Below are 16984 nucleotides of genomic sequence, written 5' to 3'. Positions count from 1 at the left end.
GCGTCCTTTTGACCTTCTCGATCGACTCCATTGTGTCCTCAAATGATTTCTGCAAAAGATAAATATAGCACACACTTTGTTTGTTACATCAGTCATAACATGGCAACAATAAAAGCTCAAGTGGCCATTTACATGTAATCACCAATTCACCATCTTTCCTTATCTCTTGTCTATGATCACTCAACTTTTTGAAATTTACCAATCAGGCTGATTACCCACCCATCAGAACTGAAACATCATCACTGGGCTGCTTGAGGGGTTTGTTGTCAGTGAGAATGTTTTATCTCTGGCGGGATATAATATTTACTATATATTTACTATCTACATTTACCGATGAACCATTCTAGAATGATTACATCATTAGTGAAACAACATCGGGTCCGGGTAGTCTTGGTTAAAGGGTGCAGCTGGAAAGGATTAAACCATTAGGCCACTCTACAGGTTAGGAGAGAAATGCACCAGAATAGGACGTGCAACTAACAATATTTTGATGGCTGCCATAAATTCCCCACAAGTCCAAGGTCTATGCATCTCAAGTAACTAGTATTACAATGGCCAAGTTAACACTGAAATCTAAAAGGTATCAGTAGAATGTAATACAAATAATGGCTCATTGTACTTTCTTACAGCAGATTGAAGTCTGTGGGCTCACTATACTACTGCCAAGCATGCAAATACCATCACAGTGCTTGTCCCATCAATTATGCGTAGATTCAATTGAAGATACGATTCAATCAAAATGATCTTGCTAAAGTAGAGGACTTCGCTTTGTTGACAGGTTAAGTCAGACAAATGTCAAATTTTAAAATTTCTCGAAAGTTTATGTGTTTTCCTAAAAACAAATGGTGAGTACCATTCAAAGTTCAAAGCTATTCCGTAATTTCAACATAGTACATCGTTACAATATAAAGTACTAGGAATCCAAATTTAAGATACTGTAATTTTCTAAATGTGTATTACTGAATAAATTGACAGGAAAAAGGAAAATACATCTCTGTTGGATGCCGAATTTACAGATATAACTAAGCCATCCAATTGCTCTTTTTTTGTACTTATTTAACACATTTTGGCTCCACTCTTGTGATGCAATGATGAAAATAACAAGATATTGCATGGATTCCCCTTCTTTTTGCAACGTACCAAATTAAAATGAGTACAGTTTACCATTCCCCTCCCTCCGTATTTAGTTTCACTCAGGCCCCTTTTATCACTAACAACCCAATCTACAAGTTAATTGCTTGCCTACCACCCAATAGCATACCCCCATAAGGAGCCCCAGCGCTTGGTAGTGGTCGCCCATGGCCCGCCCGCGCGCGCGCGGAGAGGCGATCGGATTCGATCGGTGGATCGCCGGAGGAAAGGGGGACGGAGGTGGCTGGGTGCCCGGGAGACGAAAGGAAGCGGCAGAGGCGTGGCCGCGCTCTGCCTGCCGCGCGTTTCTTGCCAGGCCCAGCCTGGCCCTATCTAGAGTCAGTTGGGCTCGATTTGGGCCAAGAGGACTGGCCCTATCTAGAGTCAGTTGGGCTCGATTTGGGCCAAGAGGACTGGCCCTATCTAGAGTTAGTTGGGCTTGATTTGGGCCTAGACTGGGCCTCACATACCGTCATGGGCCAATTGCATTTTGATTTCACTTTCACACATAAGAAAATGTTTTTTTTTCTTCAAAAGGAAAACCTAATGAAAGGATTTCTAGCAAATAGGTAATTGCACTAACTTGTATCCAGAAGTAGCGAAGAATTTAGAACACCAAACAAAATCTGAGTTCAAACACTTCCGAGTCCCGATAAGATCACAGAATGAACCTGTACATCACCACCACAAGGTTACAAAGTTCACGCAGCTTCCGCTATATTCACTTGATCTGAATTCCTAGCAAGGCCAGAAAGGCAGATAAATTTGGATGGATTAATAATCACATCTGTGTACAGCAACCACGATGCGACGACGGTTAGGGAACAACATCAAATTTGCCACACAAACATGCGGAACTTCATTCGCTATGTAGCCATCTATGGAGCCACGAGCTTCCTGTGCACATGTGCATGGAGAGAGTGCTCATCGCCGTCGTGATGATGGAACACGTATGTTAAGACTCCGACAAGGCACAGCACCGTGCCGACGAGCATCTTGTCGTAGCGCTCCACCCAGTGAAACTGGATTTGGCTAGCGCCGTAGAATGAGAGGGCCACCAACGATGTCATCACTGTGATGGTACTGCAGCCAGAAAGTTGTAAGTCAACAGTAAATAGGACACCAAAGGATTTAAAAAGGAGTATGATAAAGCCTAGGTTTTGTTAACAATTTATGTGCCTATCACATTCAAAACCATTACAAAGAAGATTTTTTTTAAGGAAAAAAGGCACTCCGTTGGCTACAACTACATACCACTCCCAAAAGTAACGTGCCATCTGTTTTTAGAAGAATAAATACTAAAGCGAACAAGTACGAATTAATCTTGTGTCACAACAATCAAAGCTATCACTATCATTTTAAATACCAACCATTCATGATGATGCTAACACTGAACAAGTACTGCCATTAAATATGAGTTCTCTTTCGTTCACCAGTCTTACTGGCCATACTCGTACAGCAGAAGGTGCTTGAAAGTTCAATTCAGCTAGCCCAAGTGTTCCACATGCCCAAACCTGTGCTAACAGGCATGCCACAGCTCATACGAGATAGACCGTTTGGCACGCAGAGGCTTTTGTGAAGTCTCTCTCAAGGTTTAGGACAGTGGCAGCAAGGCTTCAGAACTATCCTTAAGAGGCAGTCTATACAGACTAGTTATCCTATCCAGCACATTGATTAAGGCAAATATTAAAGCAAATACTCCATTTATCTGTAGATGTAAAGCTGTACTTTTGTGGGAACATTCACGTTAATTGATGGTTTAGAACAGAATATACGGTTAGAACTTTGGTGAATATTAGTAAGCGCACCACAAGAACATGATTTCTCCAAAAGGTAAAAATATATTCCATGCAGTAGACATGCAAAAAAACTGATCTATTGATATTCTGGAGTCTAGATTTGTTATGTATATGCTTGGAGAACAAAATAATAATTGATGACGCAAGAGAGATGCCTCAAAACGAAAGCTTACATATGCTAAGAAAAACAAGGCTATGTTTTTGTACGTGGTATATACATACAGCATACTGAAAAGAATCTCTTTGACTTTTTCTTTTTTTCCTTAGGATAAGGTGGCACATGCTGGTAATAGAACCCAACACAAAGGGAATTACACAACTAAGCAGCTTCTTAGAAGCCAGGACGATGGGTAATCCTGAGAAGTGTTTGGTTACATTTTTCAGCTCTTATTTAGTTGAAGAATAAATTACATTGTCATAGTTCATTCATTTCCCCCTTTCAACTCTAGAGCATGGAAAAAAGAAAACGAAAGGAGAAGCAACGGCAGCATTTTAATTGATAAGTACCAACAAGTAAAACAATTGAAAACAGAGGACGGGGTGGGCACCTGAAGAGGAGCACAATGATCGCAAGAATCATCATTGAGGAAGAGTTGCCAACTGCGAGAAAAACTGGAAGGGTTGTTGCGCATGGCGATAGTGCAGGCACAAGTACAAGACCAGCAACTGCCATCTTTTCCATTGGATGATTATGAGCATGGCTGTGACCACCTTTTCCTAACACAAATAACAGGATATAACTTCCTCCAAGAAAAACTAGCAACAGAGAGGCAAGCTTGTGCACTGTTTCTTCGCCAGCTATAGTGTTTGCCATAGTAACTGCAGTTATCCCGAGAAGAGCCGTAGAAACAACATGAAGAACACCTCCAAATGCAGCTGCAGAAGTTGGTGATCTTTTCTTAGTACAAACATATAGAAGTTGGGAAAATAACAGTGGTCATCACTAATTTACACAGTAAATACAAGGAAGAAGTATATGGAAGTGCAAAATAAAGTTTTCAGAGAGTATCCTACCCAAAATGAAGCAAGATAGGGATTCATTGTTGCAGTGCAAAAAGCGAAACCAAGTAGGGAGAAAGATAGCTGTAGTGCATAAATCATGACTTCATATTGTAATGAATCATTAACTCCTTAGAGATCACAATGATTATGAAGCAACTAGTAGATTGCCCGCTTAGATCACAACTACACATTGTCTCAAACAAGCCGCTATTAGATATTTGCAACCAAATTACTCATGTAGATGCAACTGCTCTAACCAAACAAAGCTTTGTCAACTTGTTCCCCCAAACTTGGGTCGTGGATAAATTACTTGCATTACTAAGAATGCACACTAATCTCTTCCGTAACCATCAACTATCCATATCAAACAATTTAGGTCAAAGCTGAGAAACACCGAAAAACTACATTTGTCACAATCACCTCCCACAGGCAACACTTCATTGGGATAAGACATGGCAACACTTCACTAGCAAGCTCGGAACGAAAATCCACTCAGAGGAAGACAACACAAGCCCATACGCAACGGAACTATCTCTAATGCAAATACCGTCTGGCCTTCCAACACGATACATTCATCTACCCAATCACGCCGGGAGGAGCGGTGCACACCTGAAGATGCTGCCACTGCCGGGGCAATACCACCAGGATGTTGAGCCAGCGCCCTCCATGCCGTATGCACTACGCAGCAGCACCCTTGGCAACACACCACCACAATTGGCGCCATTTCTTTATGCCACAGCCCACAAGAACAAACCAATCCAACCACCGAGAGCAGCACATCCTGAATAAACCCTAACCGCACTCTCCTGCTAAAGGCAGACCTGAACCCGTGCCTTAACCCGTCCGTGCCCCTTTAGGCCCCAGATCTAGGAGGGTGGTGAACAGAGATGAAACGGGAAACAGCAACAAGAGTAAAGGAGGCGCGGGGGAGGGAGGGCATGGGTACTGACTGACGAGGAGGGTGCGGGAGAGCGGCCAACGCTGCGCGCGCGCGACGATGGAGAAGGGGAGCCAGTGCGTAGGGATGAACGAGTGCAGCAGCGACACCGTCGCGATGCCCCCGATCGTCGACGCCTCCTCCGCGGTCCAATGGAGCCCGCCCAAGCCGCCGCCGACGCCGCCGTCCATCCCCTGCTCAATTCCTGGTCGCTCGTGCTCTCTCTTCGCACTGCTGGGACGCGAGCTGCGACGGCCTTAGCCCCCTCGGCGCCGGCCCGATCCGCGCCGCGCCGCCTTGACGGTGGGATGGAGATCTGTGACGAGAGGGAGGAAGGCGAGCGAGCGGGTGGGAGGGGAGAAAGCGAGTGGAGTTGGAGTGCGAGGCGGGCGAAAGCGTCCTGGCCTCGGCTTGGACCCGGGCACCCGGCGACGGACGGGCGGTTGCAGCGGTGGAGTTTTTATATTTTTTAAAATATATTCTACTAATATACTCTGTAAAAATATTTTTTGAAAATATTTTTTTTTCACGGTACCATAATATTTAGCGTCGTGATTGAATAATAGGACACTGATATTTTGATATCATGTTACTGATCTTCCATTTTAGACTTGAAATATTATACGTGGTAGTTACCCCGGTATCAATTATCATGACGTTATGTGTTATAGTGGGGTAAAAAGTCTATTTTTCGTATTACTTTTGCATAGATTTATGCTTAGAATTTTTTTAAAAAAAACAAATTCTAAAATTCCACGGTTGCAGCGTGGTCGGATCGGATTCGGCCTAACCGTGCCTGAAAAGATTATACGGGATAGATGAATGCGGGAACGAATGTTTAACACGATAATCCTCAAAAACATAGATCACATACCAAATTGTTCATCCCTGCACATCCATAGTTTAGCACATGAGAAGTTTTATCAATCACAACGACTCTCAATCGCATGTTCGAGGCCACCATTTTGATTTTCGGAAGAATATATTCGAACACGGGCACGTTACTTGCCTAGTTCCAAGTTTAAACCGAGAGTATGCGGAGCAACAAAGATTTTGAAACAATCGGTATACGATAGTATACGTTAGTTCTCTCAAATATCAAATGAAAAAACGATTTTATTTTCCCGGAGAAAAGGAGAGAGAAGTTTAGATGCGGCTTGTGAATATACATACTTTTGACATGCATGCCTTTAGGAAGAAGGTATGTCGTGAGCATGCATCAGTGGATGTTAAGTTCTCCCAATTTTAAGGAAACGAAGAAGTCAACAAATTTGAGAGGATATGTCGCCTTTTTTCATCCACCAAAATAATTAATCGACTCTTGTTGAAAATACGGCAATTATAGGAAACGTTTTATACGAAAATGGCAAGCCAAGGAACATTTGCATCTCCCACTAGAAGGGATCATGCTTTTCCCCACCTTAACCAAATATATGGATTGCACCTTGACTCTAATTTGTGTCTTTCAAGCATTAAGATAACTGTATTAGCCAATTGTCCGTGGCCTTTGGAAAATATTCAGACACGTTATGTCACTGTCTTATAAATAAGATTTGTGTAAGCACTGACTGGCCAACAGCTAACTTCAAGAAAAAAGGTGCAAGTACTTTTTTACCGGAAGGATTTGATGAACATATAAAGGTTAAGAGTAAACAAATTGAACACTAGACTGGTGAATCTAAGGGTGTATTTGGATGAGGGATATCTTTGAATGGTATATGACTATCCAATTTTCGAAAGTATTTTTCAGTAGGTATGTGTCGGTGACATAGGAATCAGGGTCCTCGAGTCCCGAGATCAGGACAGCAGAGTGTCATATGGCGTCCTTCCTCGGGGATTATCTCCTCGAGGTCCGAGAAGATCAAGTTCCGGGAGAGGGTGCTCGGGGCCATGAACAGTGGTACCCGAGTACCCGAGTTCCTCGATGACTCGAGAAGGCCAAGTTCCGGGAAAGAGTGCTCGGGGTCATGAACAGTGGTCCCCGAGCGCCCAAGTTTCTCGATGATAAGAGAAGTCAGTTCCGGGAGAGAGTGCTCGGGACCATAAACAGTGGTCCTCGAGCACCCGAGTTCCCCGAGGACCCGAACAATCAAGTTTCGGGAGAAGGCGCTTGAGGCCATGAACAGTGGTCCCCGAGCACCAGAGTTCCTCGAGGACCAAGAGAGGGCATATCCGGGAGAAAGTGTTCGGGGCTGTGAACAGTAGTCCCTGAGCACTCACAGTTCCCCGAGGACATGAGAAGTCCTTTGCCGGTGGTCCCCACGAGGGCTCAACGGTGAGGTGTCAATTGATGGGAGGCCCGATGCTGCATTTAAGAGGGCGTGTGGCCTGTCACTTCCAACCACTCCCCCCACGCATGCTGTCAGTCCCTGTCACGGTCTGACGGGGAGGCGTGGGGATATTTAATGCACGGGTCCCATCGCACGTCATCTGGCGTGTCTCGGGATAACGTCGCTGGGCTCGAGGCGTAATGCATGCCGCCCTGCTGTGTCAGATTCGCTCTGACCGGGCGGGCACGCGGGCTGCTTGGTGGCTGCCCGGCGGGCCCTCCCCGTTGCACCCGCTAAAAAGCGGAATGATGACGACGAAGACCGGACGGAGGCGTGTTTTCAACCCTCCCTGTCACCTCAAGTAGCAGCCCATGATGGTTGCTTTCCATTTATGGCGCTTTGGAACTTGCGTCACCCTTTCTGGGCATGCTACCCGCCCCGACGGGTATAAAAGAGGGGCGGGCTCCCCGGAGAAGAGGGACGAGTTTTGGATTACATCGGACGGAACACACCGAGCTCAGAAGCCAGGCCGATGAAGAACAAGGAGCACAAAGCTCTAGACTTGGACAAATATCTTTGTAACACAGTAGATCCTCAGAGAGATATTCCCTGAGCATTTATAGCATACATACAGGAGTAGGGTATTACGCTCCGTGCGGTCCGAACCTATCTAAAATCTCCAAAGCATTTATTTCCTCCGGCATCCGATCATCCATTCCACTGCATCTCATTTACTCTCATTTATTTCACATACGAGACAGATTCAGAATCATCCCCCGACCGAATCTCAAAGGGGTCCCTCCGAACCCCTGCTTGAGAAGTTCACCTTCCGACAATATGAATAGGGTAGCCACGTTCAAAGAATATTCTGGTAGATGTTAGATAAGTCCAACCGCGAAAAAAATACTGGATGAGCTTTATCCCGTCTGATTTGGTCACCGTCTGATTTGATCACTTTTGGTTAGTTAAAGTAATTTTTTTTATTAGCACACTTTACATGATCTTCTAAATTGTTTATTTAATTTATGATCCGATTGTACCATTATATTTATTATAATTAAATTAATAAAATAAGATCTCATATGATTATATTTTATAAAAAAACTAAATATATGACAAGCGGATCCTGTAAAAATTTAACTAACTCCATCTAAGTTCTATCCATTCAATTAAATAAAAAATTAAATTACCATATTCGTGCTACCAAAACAGAAATTAGATTGTCCCAGCTAACAAAACTTAAATATGCACATCCTATGCAATATTATCCTCCGATCAAAAACATCGAAATAGACGGTTTCATCCCGACGTTCATACCTATCTTGAAACGGAGTCATGATCCATGCTTCATTTTCGAGCCTTCTTGTAGGTCGTCGGAAGGGAAAGAAGAGATTCTTCCATCGCAGTTGGATATGCTGCTGCTACGGCCACCTACTCAGGTTTCTTTGCCTTCCCGAAATCCAATCGCAAGCGAGCAGCTGACAGCAGCACGCCAGCACCTGAGGGCTGAGGGGAACTATTGTCAGATAGACCTCGGCAAGTGCCATTTTTCGGGGAAACATTTTTTTCTTGAGGAAGGCAAGTACAGTATTTGAGTTCAGCAGAAAATTGCCGAATTCAACCCTGAAGTGCCCTTTCTTTGGTTTTGATACTTCAACATGCGCTTGAAGTTTCTGCTGCAGTTCTCTTTCTAGCCCTCTTTAGAAAAGTAATTTGCAGAGCGTACACCGAGGCCTAGCAGAAGAAACCAAAGCTACCATGTCCTAGGCAGATTAATGATCACATCCCCCCCCCCACACAAGGAGGCATAGTCGGAATGTAAATCTATGGAACACTAGCTATAAATAATTTAGAGATGTGTTACTAGGGAATCACTATGGACATTCATTCGTTCAAATACAATGATAAAAAATGAAAGGTACCTACTTACTCAAGTTATAAGCTGATACTATAAAATAGTGGACCCGATACAATAAAATTATTAGATTGTGACTCACTATCATATTTTAGAATAATAGACCTGCCAAGCATCATAAAACTACTATATAGTTTAACAAGATGGGTCTAACTTATAATGTTAATTGAGAGTCACGAAAAGAACGATTTGAAAATGTCTTATGAAGCATATTTATCTGAGTTATTACATAAAAAACTTATGAGAGCTTTTTACCATTGACACATTTTGATCATGGACATAGTTACAAGCGTGTAAACATGAGCTCTCATGACGGATGGTTATTTCTACTTATATAAAACCACTTGAATATACATAAGGCAGCGATAGGCTGTAAGTGCTTGTCAGATACTGTCCTACTATGAGATGGTGTTATGCGAGTGTCGATGACTTGGTGACTAGCGATATTGTTGTGTCCATTGGTTAATGGAATTTATATTCCTTTTGAAAAGAAAACCTCTTTGGAAATTCACCAACAGCCCCTTGTAGTCGCTCAAAATTCCATTCCGACCCCTCCAAAGCCTAACACCTCTCCACCTGCTGCTCCTTGACCCCAACAGAAGAAAACTCTCGACTCCCAAAAAGTCCAAGCTCCCCGCCTTCGCCTTTGACCTCGCCGGCGACCACCCAAATCTGCCGCCGCCGATGCCGCAGGCGAATTAGCCCCTGCCACCCGCTCTGCCTCCTCCATGGCGTCCGAGCGCCCGCTCCTCAGCACAACTCCGGGCGCCTCTACCCCCGACGACGCCCCCTCGCCGCATCCCCCGGCGGCCTCGCTGCTCCCGCCGGCGCAGCCGGAGCCGCCCCTCCGCGCAGACCGCATCGCCTTCTCCGTAGAGGTCCCCGACCCCTTCCTCCCCTCCCGCCGCGGCGACGGCCCCGCCGACGACCCGTCTACGTTGTCGCAGCGGGAGCGGGAGGACGGGGACGACGAGTCCCGCGCCGTTGCCGTGGGGGAGCCCTCGGCGGCTTTCGCGGGGAACGCCATACGGACGGCCAAGTACTCGGTGCTCACCTTCCTTCCGCGCAACCTGTTCGAGCAGTTCCGCCGGCTGTCGTACGTTTACTTCCTCGCCATCACCGTGCTCAACCAGCTGCCCCAGGTCGCCGTCTTCGGCCGCGGCGCGTCCGTGCTCCCGCTCGCCTTCGTACTCTTCGTCACCGCCGTCAAGGACGCCTACGAGGACTTCCGCCGCCACCGCTCGGACCGCATGGAGAACAACCGCCTCGCCTCCGTGCTCGCGCCGGGCACCGCGGACGAGTTCCAGCCCAAGAGATGGAAGCACATACGCGTCGGGGACGTCGTGCGCGTGGCGTCCAACGAGACGCTGCCCGCGGACATTGTGCTCCTCGCCACCAGCGACCCCACCGGCGTCGCTCACGTCCAGACGGTTAATCTCGACGGCGAAACCAATCTCAAGACGAGGTATGCCAAGCAGGAGACACAGGTCAGGTTCTCCCAGAATGGTGGTGTCGGCGGCGTCCTGCATTGCGAACGGCCCAATAGGAACATTTACGGGTTCCAGGCGAATCTGGAGATTGATGGCAAGCGTGTCTCACTTGGACCGTCCAACATTGTGCTTCGTGGGTGTGAGCTCAAGAACACCACCTGGACCATAGGGGTTGTGGTGTATGCTGGGAAGGAGACCAAGGTCATGCTCAATAGCTCCGGGGCGCCATCGAAGCGGAGCCGCTTGGAAACGCAGTTGAATCGAGAGACAGTCATATTGTCAATTATGCTTATTGGGATGTGCACGACTGCATCTGTGCTTGCGGGAATTTGGCTGCTGAATCATCAGAGGGAGCTGGAGTTCACCCAATTCTTTAGGGAGAAGGATTACACGACTGGGAAGAACTACAATTACTATGGCGTTGGCATGCAGATATTCATTACATTTCTCATGGCAGTGATAGTGTATCAGGTCATCATTCCAATCTCATTGTATATATCAATGGAGTTGGTACGGCTTGGGCAGGCATATTTCATGGGTGCTGATAAAGACCTGTATGACGAGTCATCAAGGTCGAAGTTCCAGTGCAGGGCTTTGAATATAAATGAGGATTTGGGGCAGATTAGGTATGTGTTCTCTGACAAGACGGGGACATTGACAGAGAACAAGATGGAGTTCCAATGTTCATCGATTCGTGGGGTTGATTACAGCTCTGGTAAAGATACAGGTGGATACTCAGTTGTAGGTATGATGGCTTCAATGGCTTCAATATTTCAATGTATCATACTTGTTTTGTGTTGTAGTTCCCTAATAAGACATCTTTTGCTGGTTTTTGATAGTCGACGAACATCTATGGACACCAAAGATGGCAGTTAAAACTGACCCTCAGCTTGCGAACCTACTGAGGGATAGTGGTACAAATGAGGAAGCGAAGCTTGTCCTTGAATTCTTCCTTGCTCTTGCTGTCTGTAATACCATCGTGCCACTTATCCTAGACACAAGAGACTATAAACAAAAGTTGATTGATTATCAGGGTGAGTCCCCTGATGAGCAGGCACTAGCATACGCTGCAGCATCTTATGGAATTGTGCTTGTTGAGCGAACATCTGGTTATATAGTGATTGATGTCCTTGGTTACAGGCAGAGGTAACATAGCTCTAGCTATTAGCTTCATAGAAATGCTACATTGGAATACTGCTTTAACAAGTTTTCAATAGTATTTGTTAGCAGCTAATTATTGTAGACATGCAAAATTTGATGGTTATGTGAGTAGGAATTGAAGAAGTTACCTGATCCGTGATGTTTCCGTCTCTAGAAAACATGAACAGACAGAACTTTCTATAACTGCTATGTCTATTAGCAGCAACAGTTGGTAGCACTGTGGAAGCAACTATTTGATAAGGATTTGCTCTTCGTTTTTATGCCTTTTGCTTCCTAGTTTTATGTTACTGTTTGGTGACCTGAATGCTAATTTTGAGTTCTGTCTTCCTAGTTTGTCTGCCTATGTTGCCGTATCTGATTAGTGAAGTTGTCTTGCTAATTAGAGTTAATAAATTATTTTTTCTTAATTATACTAACTATATCCTTCCGTGAATGTTTCAAGTAGAACTGTGCATGGCAAGTTGACAGACATGTGTAAGTTTGATGGCATGTATTTCAGGAGTTATCTCCATTATGTACCCCCAATTTTTTTGTCTTTCTGTTATCTGCTAGTGCTCATCTCAGCTGGCTGTTATGTATAGTTATTGTTTTCTGTTCCGATAATTTGCTTTCTTCTTTGATTGGACTATATTGACTCCTTTATTCTCCATTCCAAACTTCTTGTGCATCCCTTTTTTCATGTCAATTAACATTTTAATAATTTAATAGCATTATTGGCTTACAGTACTGATGTATTCTGCTGGAATGCGGTGTGCAGATTTGATTTATTAGGACTTCATGAGTTTGATAGTGATCGTAAGAGAATGTCTGTCATAGTTGGTTGCCCTGATAAGACTGTTAAGCTGTATGTGAAAGGTGCGGACAGTTCAATATTTGGAATTACAAACAAATCATCTGACTTGGACATTGTTCGTGCTACAGAGGCACATCTCCACAAGTATTCATCACTTGGTCTAAGAACTCTCGTCGTTGGTATGCGTGAATTGAGTCAACCTGAGTTTGAGGAGTGGCAATTGGCTTATGGGAATGCCAGCACAGCAGTACTTGGAAGAGGAAACTTACTTCGATCTGTTGCCGCAAATGTAGAGAGCAATATCCACATATTGGGGGCCACTGGGATTGAAGATAAGCTCCAAGATGGGGTTCCAGAAGCAATAGAGTCTCTTCGTCGAGCGGACATAAAGGTTTGGATTTTAACAGGAGATAAGCAGGAGACAGCAATTTCTATTGGTTACTCTTGTAAGCTGCTGACCAGTGACATGACGCAAATTGTTATAAATAACAATTCAAAGGAGTCTTGTCGGAGAAGTCTTGAGGAAGCACTTGCCACAACTAAGAAGCCCAGAGCTGCTTCAATTGGTACACTGAGTCCAGCGTTAACATCAGAATCTTCTAGTATAACTCTTGCTTTGATTGTAGATGGTAACAGCCTTGTTTACATTCTTGAGACGGAGTTGCAAGAAGAGGTAATCAGCTTTGACTTTCATCGTAGTATGGTAGCATAACTGATGCATGTTTATTTGTTTGCTGTAGCTTTTCAAAGTGGCAACTGAATGTAGCGTTGTCTTATGTTGTCGAGTGGCCCCATTACAAAAGGCAGGGATAGTTGCTCTTATAAAAAACAGGACAGATGATATGACTTTAGCAATTGGTGATGGTATTATTCTCTCATGGTTCTCTTATCGTGAAATATTTTATTCTCTTAGAACCAATATGTTCAAACCTGATATATGTATTTCCGAACCTGATACTCAGGTGCAAATGATGTTTCAATGATCCAAATGGCTGATGTTGGGGTTGGCATAAGTGGCCAAGAAGGTCGACAGGCTGTTATGGCATCAGATTTTTCTATGGGGCAATTTAGATTCTTGGTTCCTCTTCTATTAGTTCATGGTCACTGGAATTATCAACGGATGGCCTATATGATCCTTTACAACTTTTACAAGAATGCCACATTTGTCTTGGTTCTTTTCTGGTAAGAACTTTGTTTTTTAATGTGGATAGATACTTTATGAACTTGAAAAAAAAAGTATGAGTTGCCCTCTATATCTATCATTAACTAGTTGGAGAAAGGTGAGGATTGTTTATTTTAGTATATCTATTTGAAGATTTCTACCTTTGATTACAAATATAGTATCTGGTTATGTTAAGTTGGTTGGTTGAAATTTGTTGCACTAACATTTTTCTGATAATTACTCGGACATTTGCGAAACTAATATTCCGCATGTGATCCCAGGTATGTACTTTATACAGCATTCACTCTGACAACTGCTATCACTGAATGGAGTAGCCTTCTGTATACTGTGCTTTATACATCCCTTCCAACGATTGCCGTCGGAATTCTTGACAAGGATCTCAATAAGGCAACACTACTAGCTTATCCAAAGCTATATGGATCTGGCCAGAGGGATGAGAAGTATAACGTGAATCTGTTTGTGTTCAATATGCTTGAAGCGCTCTGGCAGAGTTTGGTTGTTTTCTACTTACCGTATTTTGCATATAGACGAAGCACAATAGATATGTCTAGTCTTGGAGATTTGTGGGCACTTGCACCTGTTATAGTTGTAAATATGCAATTGGCCATGGACATCATTAGGTGGAATTGGATAATACATGCGTTTGTTTGGGGCACAATAGCAGCAACAACCATCTGCCTCTTTGTGATAGACTCCATATGGATTCTTCCAGGTTATGGGTGAGTACTTCACTACTTCCTCTTCCGCCTCTTATTACTGATGTGACAACCCATGCATTTTCTTTTTGTATTCCATAAAATAGCTGTGCTATTGTTGTTAAAACATTTATTGAGTTGATATTCGGAACAGAAAGATATTCAGGTTGTTTTTCTGCAAGAATTATTCTAAACATGTAAGATTGTTCATATCTGAAGTAACAAAACAAACCAGAGCTTTCATTATTGAGCTGAGAGGCTTGAAGACCATGTTCATTTCGATTTGTTGCTTTCGCACTGTAATTCTTCAAGTAGAATGAGATCTCTGATCATCTTTTTCTCTATTGGGAATCATAAGAACTATTAAGTTTATTTTGTAATTACGTGTGAATATCTATAATGAATTGCATAATAGCTGTTACCAATCAATTATTCCAGGGCAATCTTTCATGTAATGGGGACCGGTCTGTTTTGGTTACTGCTGCTTATCATTGTTGTTACAGCAATGGTCCCGCATTTTGTAATCAAGGCTTTCACAGAACACTTCAGGCCCAGTGATATTCAAATCGGCCGAGAGATGGAAAAATTCTGGAATGTAAATCATCAGGTGAACCGCTCAGAAATTCCATTGAGAACTTTTTCATGACCCTAGCAGGGAAATTATAGTGTTTCTTCCTTCTTTTTTTCTTTTGTTTTTTTTCACCCTTTTGGTGTGCATACGAGTTGATTCATTTAGCTGTAATGTGATAGATTTAGCCTCCGAGGCGTATGTATGTAACCATCAAACATTCACTGAAAAGGAAATAGGAAATTTTCATCCTTTTGTCGCAGCATAGTTGCAAAGTAAATGGGTGAACAGTGTAATGTGAATGTGAAATATACAGATGTTTGGAAATTTAATTTCCAAGGTTTTTTTCAGCTGATTTGTCCCGGTATGTTGTTCTCCTAGTTACAGTTTCTTTATTTTGACCGTCACCTGCGACGTAGCAGAGATATTTCCGCATTCATTTCAAAGCCAATGATAATCAACTGGAGGGGTTCCCAGGTTCCTAATTCGTAAGAGATTTTTTTATTTTTATATTTTTAAATAAAAAATTCCAAATATATGTTCCTTTTTGTCGCCTTTCCAATGGAGTGATTTTTTTTTTAATTTTTAAACATGTCACCTATTGAAAGGGTGAAAATCTACATTAGCAATTTTTTTAAAATAGACATATATTTGTAATTATTTTATTTAAAAATATAAAAATAAAAAATCTCTTAGGGTTAGTTTGGAATCAAAGGGCAGGAAAATCAGGGAGTGGAACCCCTGAGGGGATTTTGATGCCACATGACCTTTGTTTCCATAGAGAGAAACCTCTACCTAGGATTTATCCCCAGCTGCCATCTGGAAGGCACAGGGTAAGAATCCCCGTGAGATTTTGATTATTTTTGAGATTGTAAGAATCCCAGAAAACAAAAAAGCTCAAAATAATCAGGAAAAAATAAAAAATATATCAGAAAAGTCCTATAACATGCGAAACTCATTGCAAGATTTATAAACACTACAATCTCATGAAAAAAAATCGAGATCCATTAGTACAGAGATGATGAAAGACTCGACAAAAAAGTAACCTTCATACATATAGTTCTCTTCATCCTTACATCCAGATAAGTACTGAATACAGGCATATTTGCTATCTCTAATTTGTATCCAAACAAACATGCATATAAGTTCACAAGTAAAAACATAAACAAAGTATAGGCCGTTAGAGACTGCTTGAACAACCGTTAGAGAAAAGTAGCTCAAATCTTTATTTGGTCATGTCTCTCGGACCGATGCATTGCTTCCACCAAACCCACCGCAAGTAATACAAAGAAAGTTTTGAGCTTCCAGCAAGATCCACATGAATATCAATTTTTTGATGAAGTAATAAATCACAAGCAAGGTCCAATAGATGAACAAACCAAAAGCAACATTTACACCGGAGGCAAAAGGCAGCGCGCCGCACGTTGGCCGCTCTGCCGACCGGTCCTGGGCACACTTTGGCTCGCCTGTCGGCGATGAGGCCAATGGGAACGGGGTAGGATGGAGGAAGCGGTGGCACTATGCGAAGGAGGGTCGTTGCAGCGAGGTGGTCCACCGGCATCAGAACTTGCCAGCAGGGTCAACGCGACGGCGCAGGGAGGGAGCACCATTGGATGGAAGGAAAAGGCGACACCCGAGAGTGTCGTGCTGCGGAGAGGGAGGAGCCGGGTAGTGGCGGTGGCGACCGTAGTTTGTCGGAGCGAGGGAAGACAGAACGACGGAAAGGGAGACGGCAGGAGAAGGCTGTGGGGAGGCGTCAGGAGTCGAAGGCCGCCAACGCCTGAGCCCACCGGCGCGAGAGCCATGATCCAGTTCGGCCACGTGAGGGAGCGACCGGGGGATTTTCTCAGCGGCCGAACGGGCAGACAGGACCCTCGAAGCTTTAGGAAGCCTACGCGGTGGTGCAAGGCGAACAACCCATATCAAATGCTTGTCAGCTGCCACGGGTGAAATCGAACGATTGCCATGGAAAGGCCGACATGGATGGCCTGGCTGGGCTCAAATGCTACCGCGTTTAGATATAGAAGATACCATACCACA

The 16984-nt window shown here is 43.8% G+C and overlaps 2 protein-coding genes across 3 annotated transcripts; one reads left to right on the top strand and one right to left on the bottom strand.

Annotated features, from left to right (window-relative positions):
• Positions 1-1737: 1737 nt before the first annotated feature.
• Positions 1738-5307, bottom strand: LOC133899581 (uncharacterized). 2 transcript variants are annotated; one of them, XM_062340583.1, is made up of 3 exons: positions 4883-5307; positions 3479-3806; positions 1738-2214 (listed from the first exon to the last, which is right to left on the bottom strand). In XM_062340583.1, the coding sequence occupies exons 1-3, from the start codon at positions 5058-5060 to the stop codon at positions 2010-2012; spliced, it is 711 nt and encodes a 236-aa protein (XP_062196567.1). In that variant the 5' UTR covers positions 5061-5307; the 3' UTR covers positions 1738-2009. The 2 variants fall into 2 exon arrangements, with proteins under 2 accessions (XP_062196567.1, XP_062196573.1); XM_062340589.1 differs by lacking the exon at positions 4883-5307 and adding an exon at positions 4542-4849.
• Positions 5308-9627: 4320 nt separating this feature from the next.
• On the top strand, positions 9628-15294 carry LOC133899573 (phospholipid-transporting ATPase 1-like). The gene is made up of 7 exons (XM_062340571.1): positions 9628-11289; positions 11384-11690; positions 12463-13171; positions 13239-13362; positions 13461-13680; positions 13942-14400; positions 14815-15294. The coding sequence occupies exons 1-7, from the start codon at positions 9783-9785 to the stop codon at positions 15020-15022; spliced, it is 3534 nt and encodes a 1177-aa protein (XP_062196555.1). The 5' UTR covers positions 9628-9782; the 3' UTR covers positions 15023-15294.
• The last annotated feature ends 1690 nt before the right edge of the window (positions 15295-16984 follow it).

The sequence above is a fragment of the Phragmites australis genome, chromosome 2, assembly GCF_958298935.1.
Source record: "Phragmites australis chromosome 2, lpPhrAust1.1, whole genome shotgun sequence".
In the NCBI taxonomy this organism is placed as follows: domain Eukaryota; kingdom Viridiplantae; phylum Streptophyta; class Magnoliopsida; order Poales; family Poaceae; genus Phragmites; species Phragmites australis.
The sequence above is the reverse complement of the archived record's forward strand: the minus strand, read 5'-3'. Positions and strand labels throughout refer to the sequence as shown.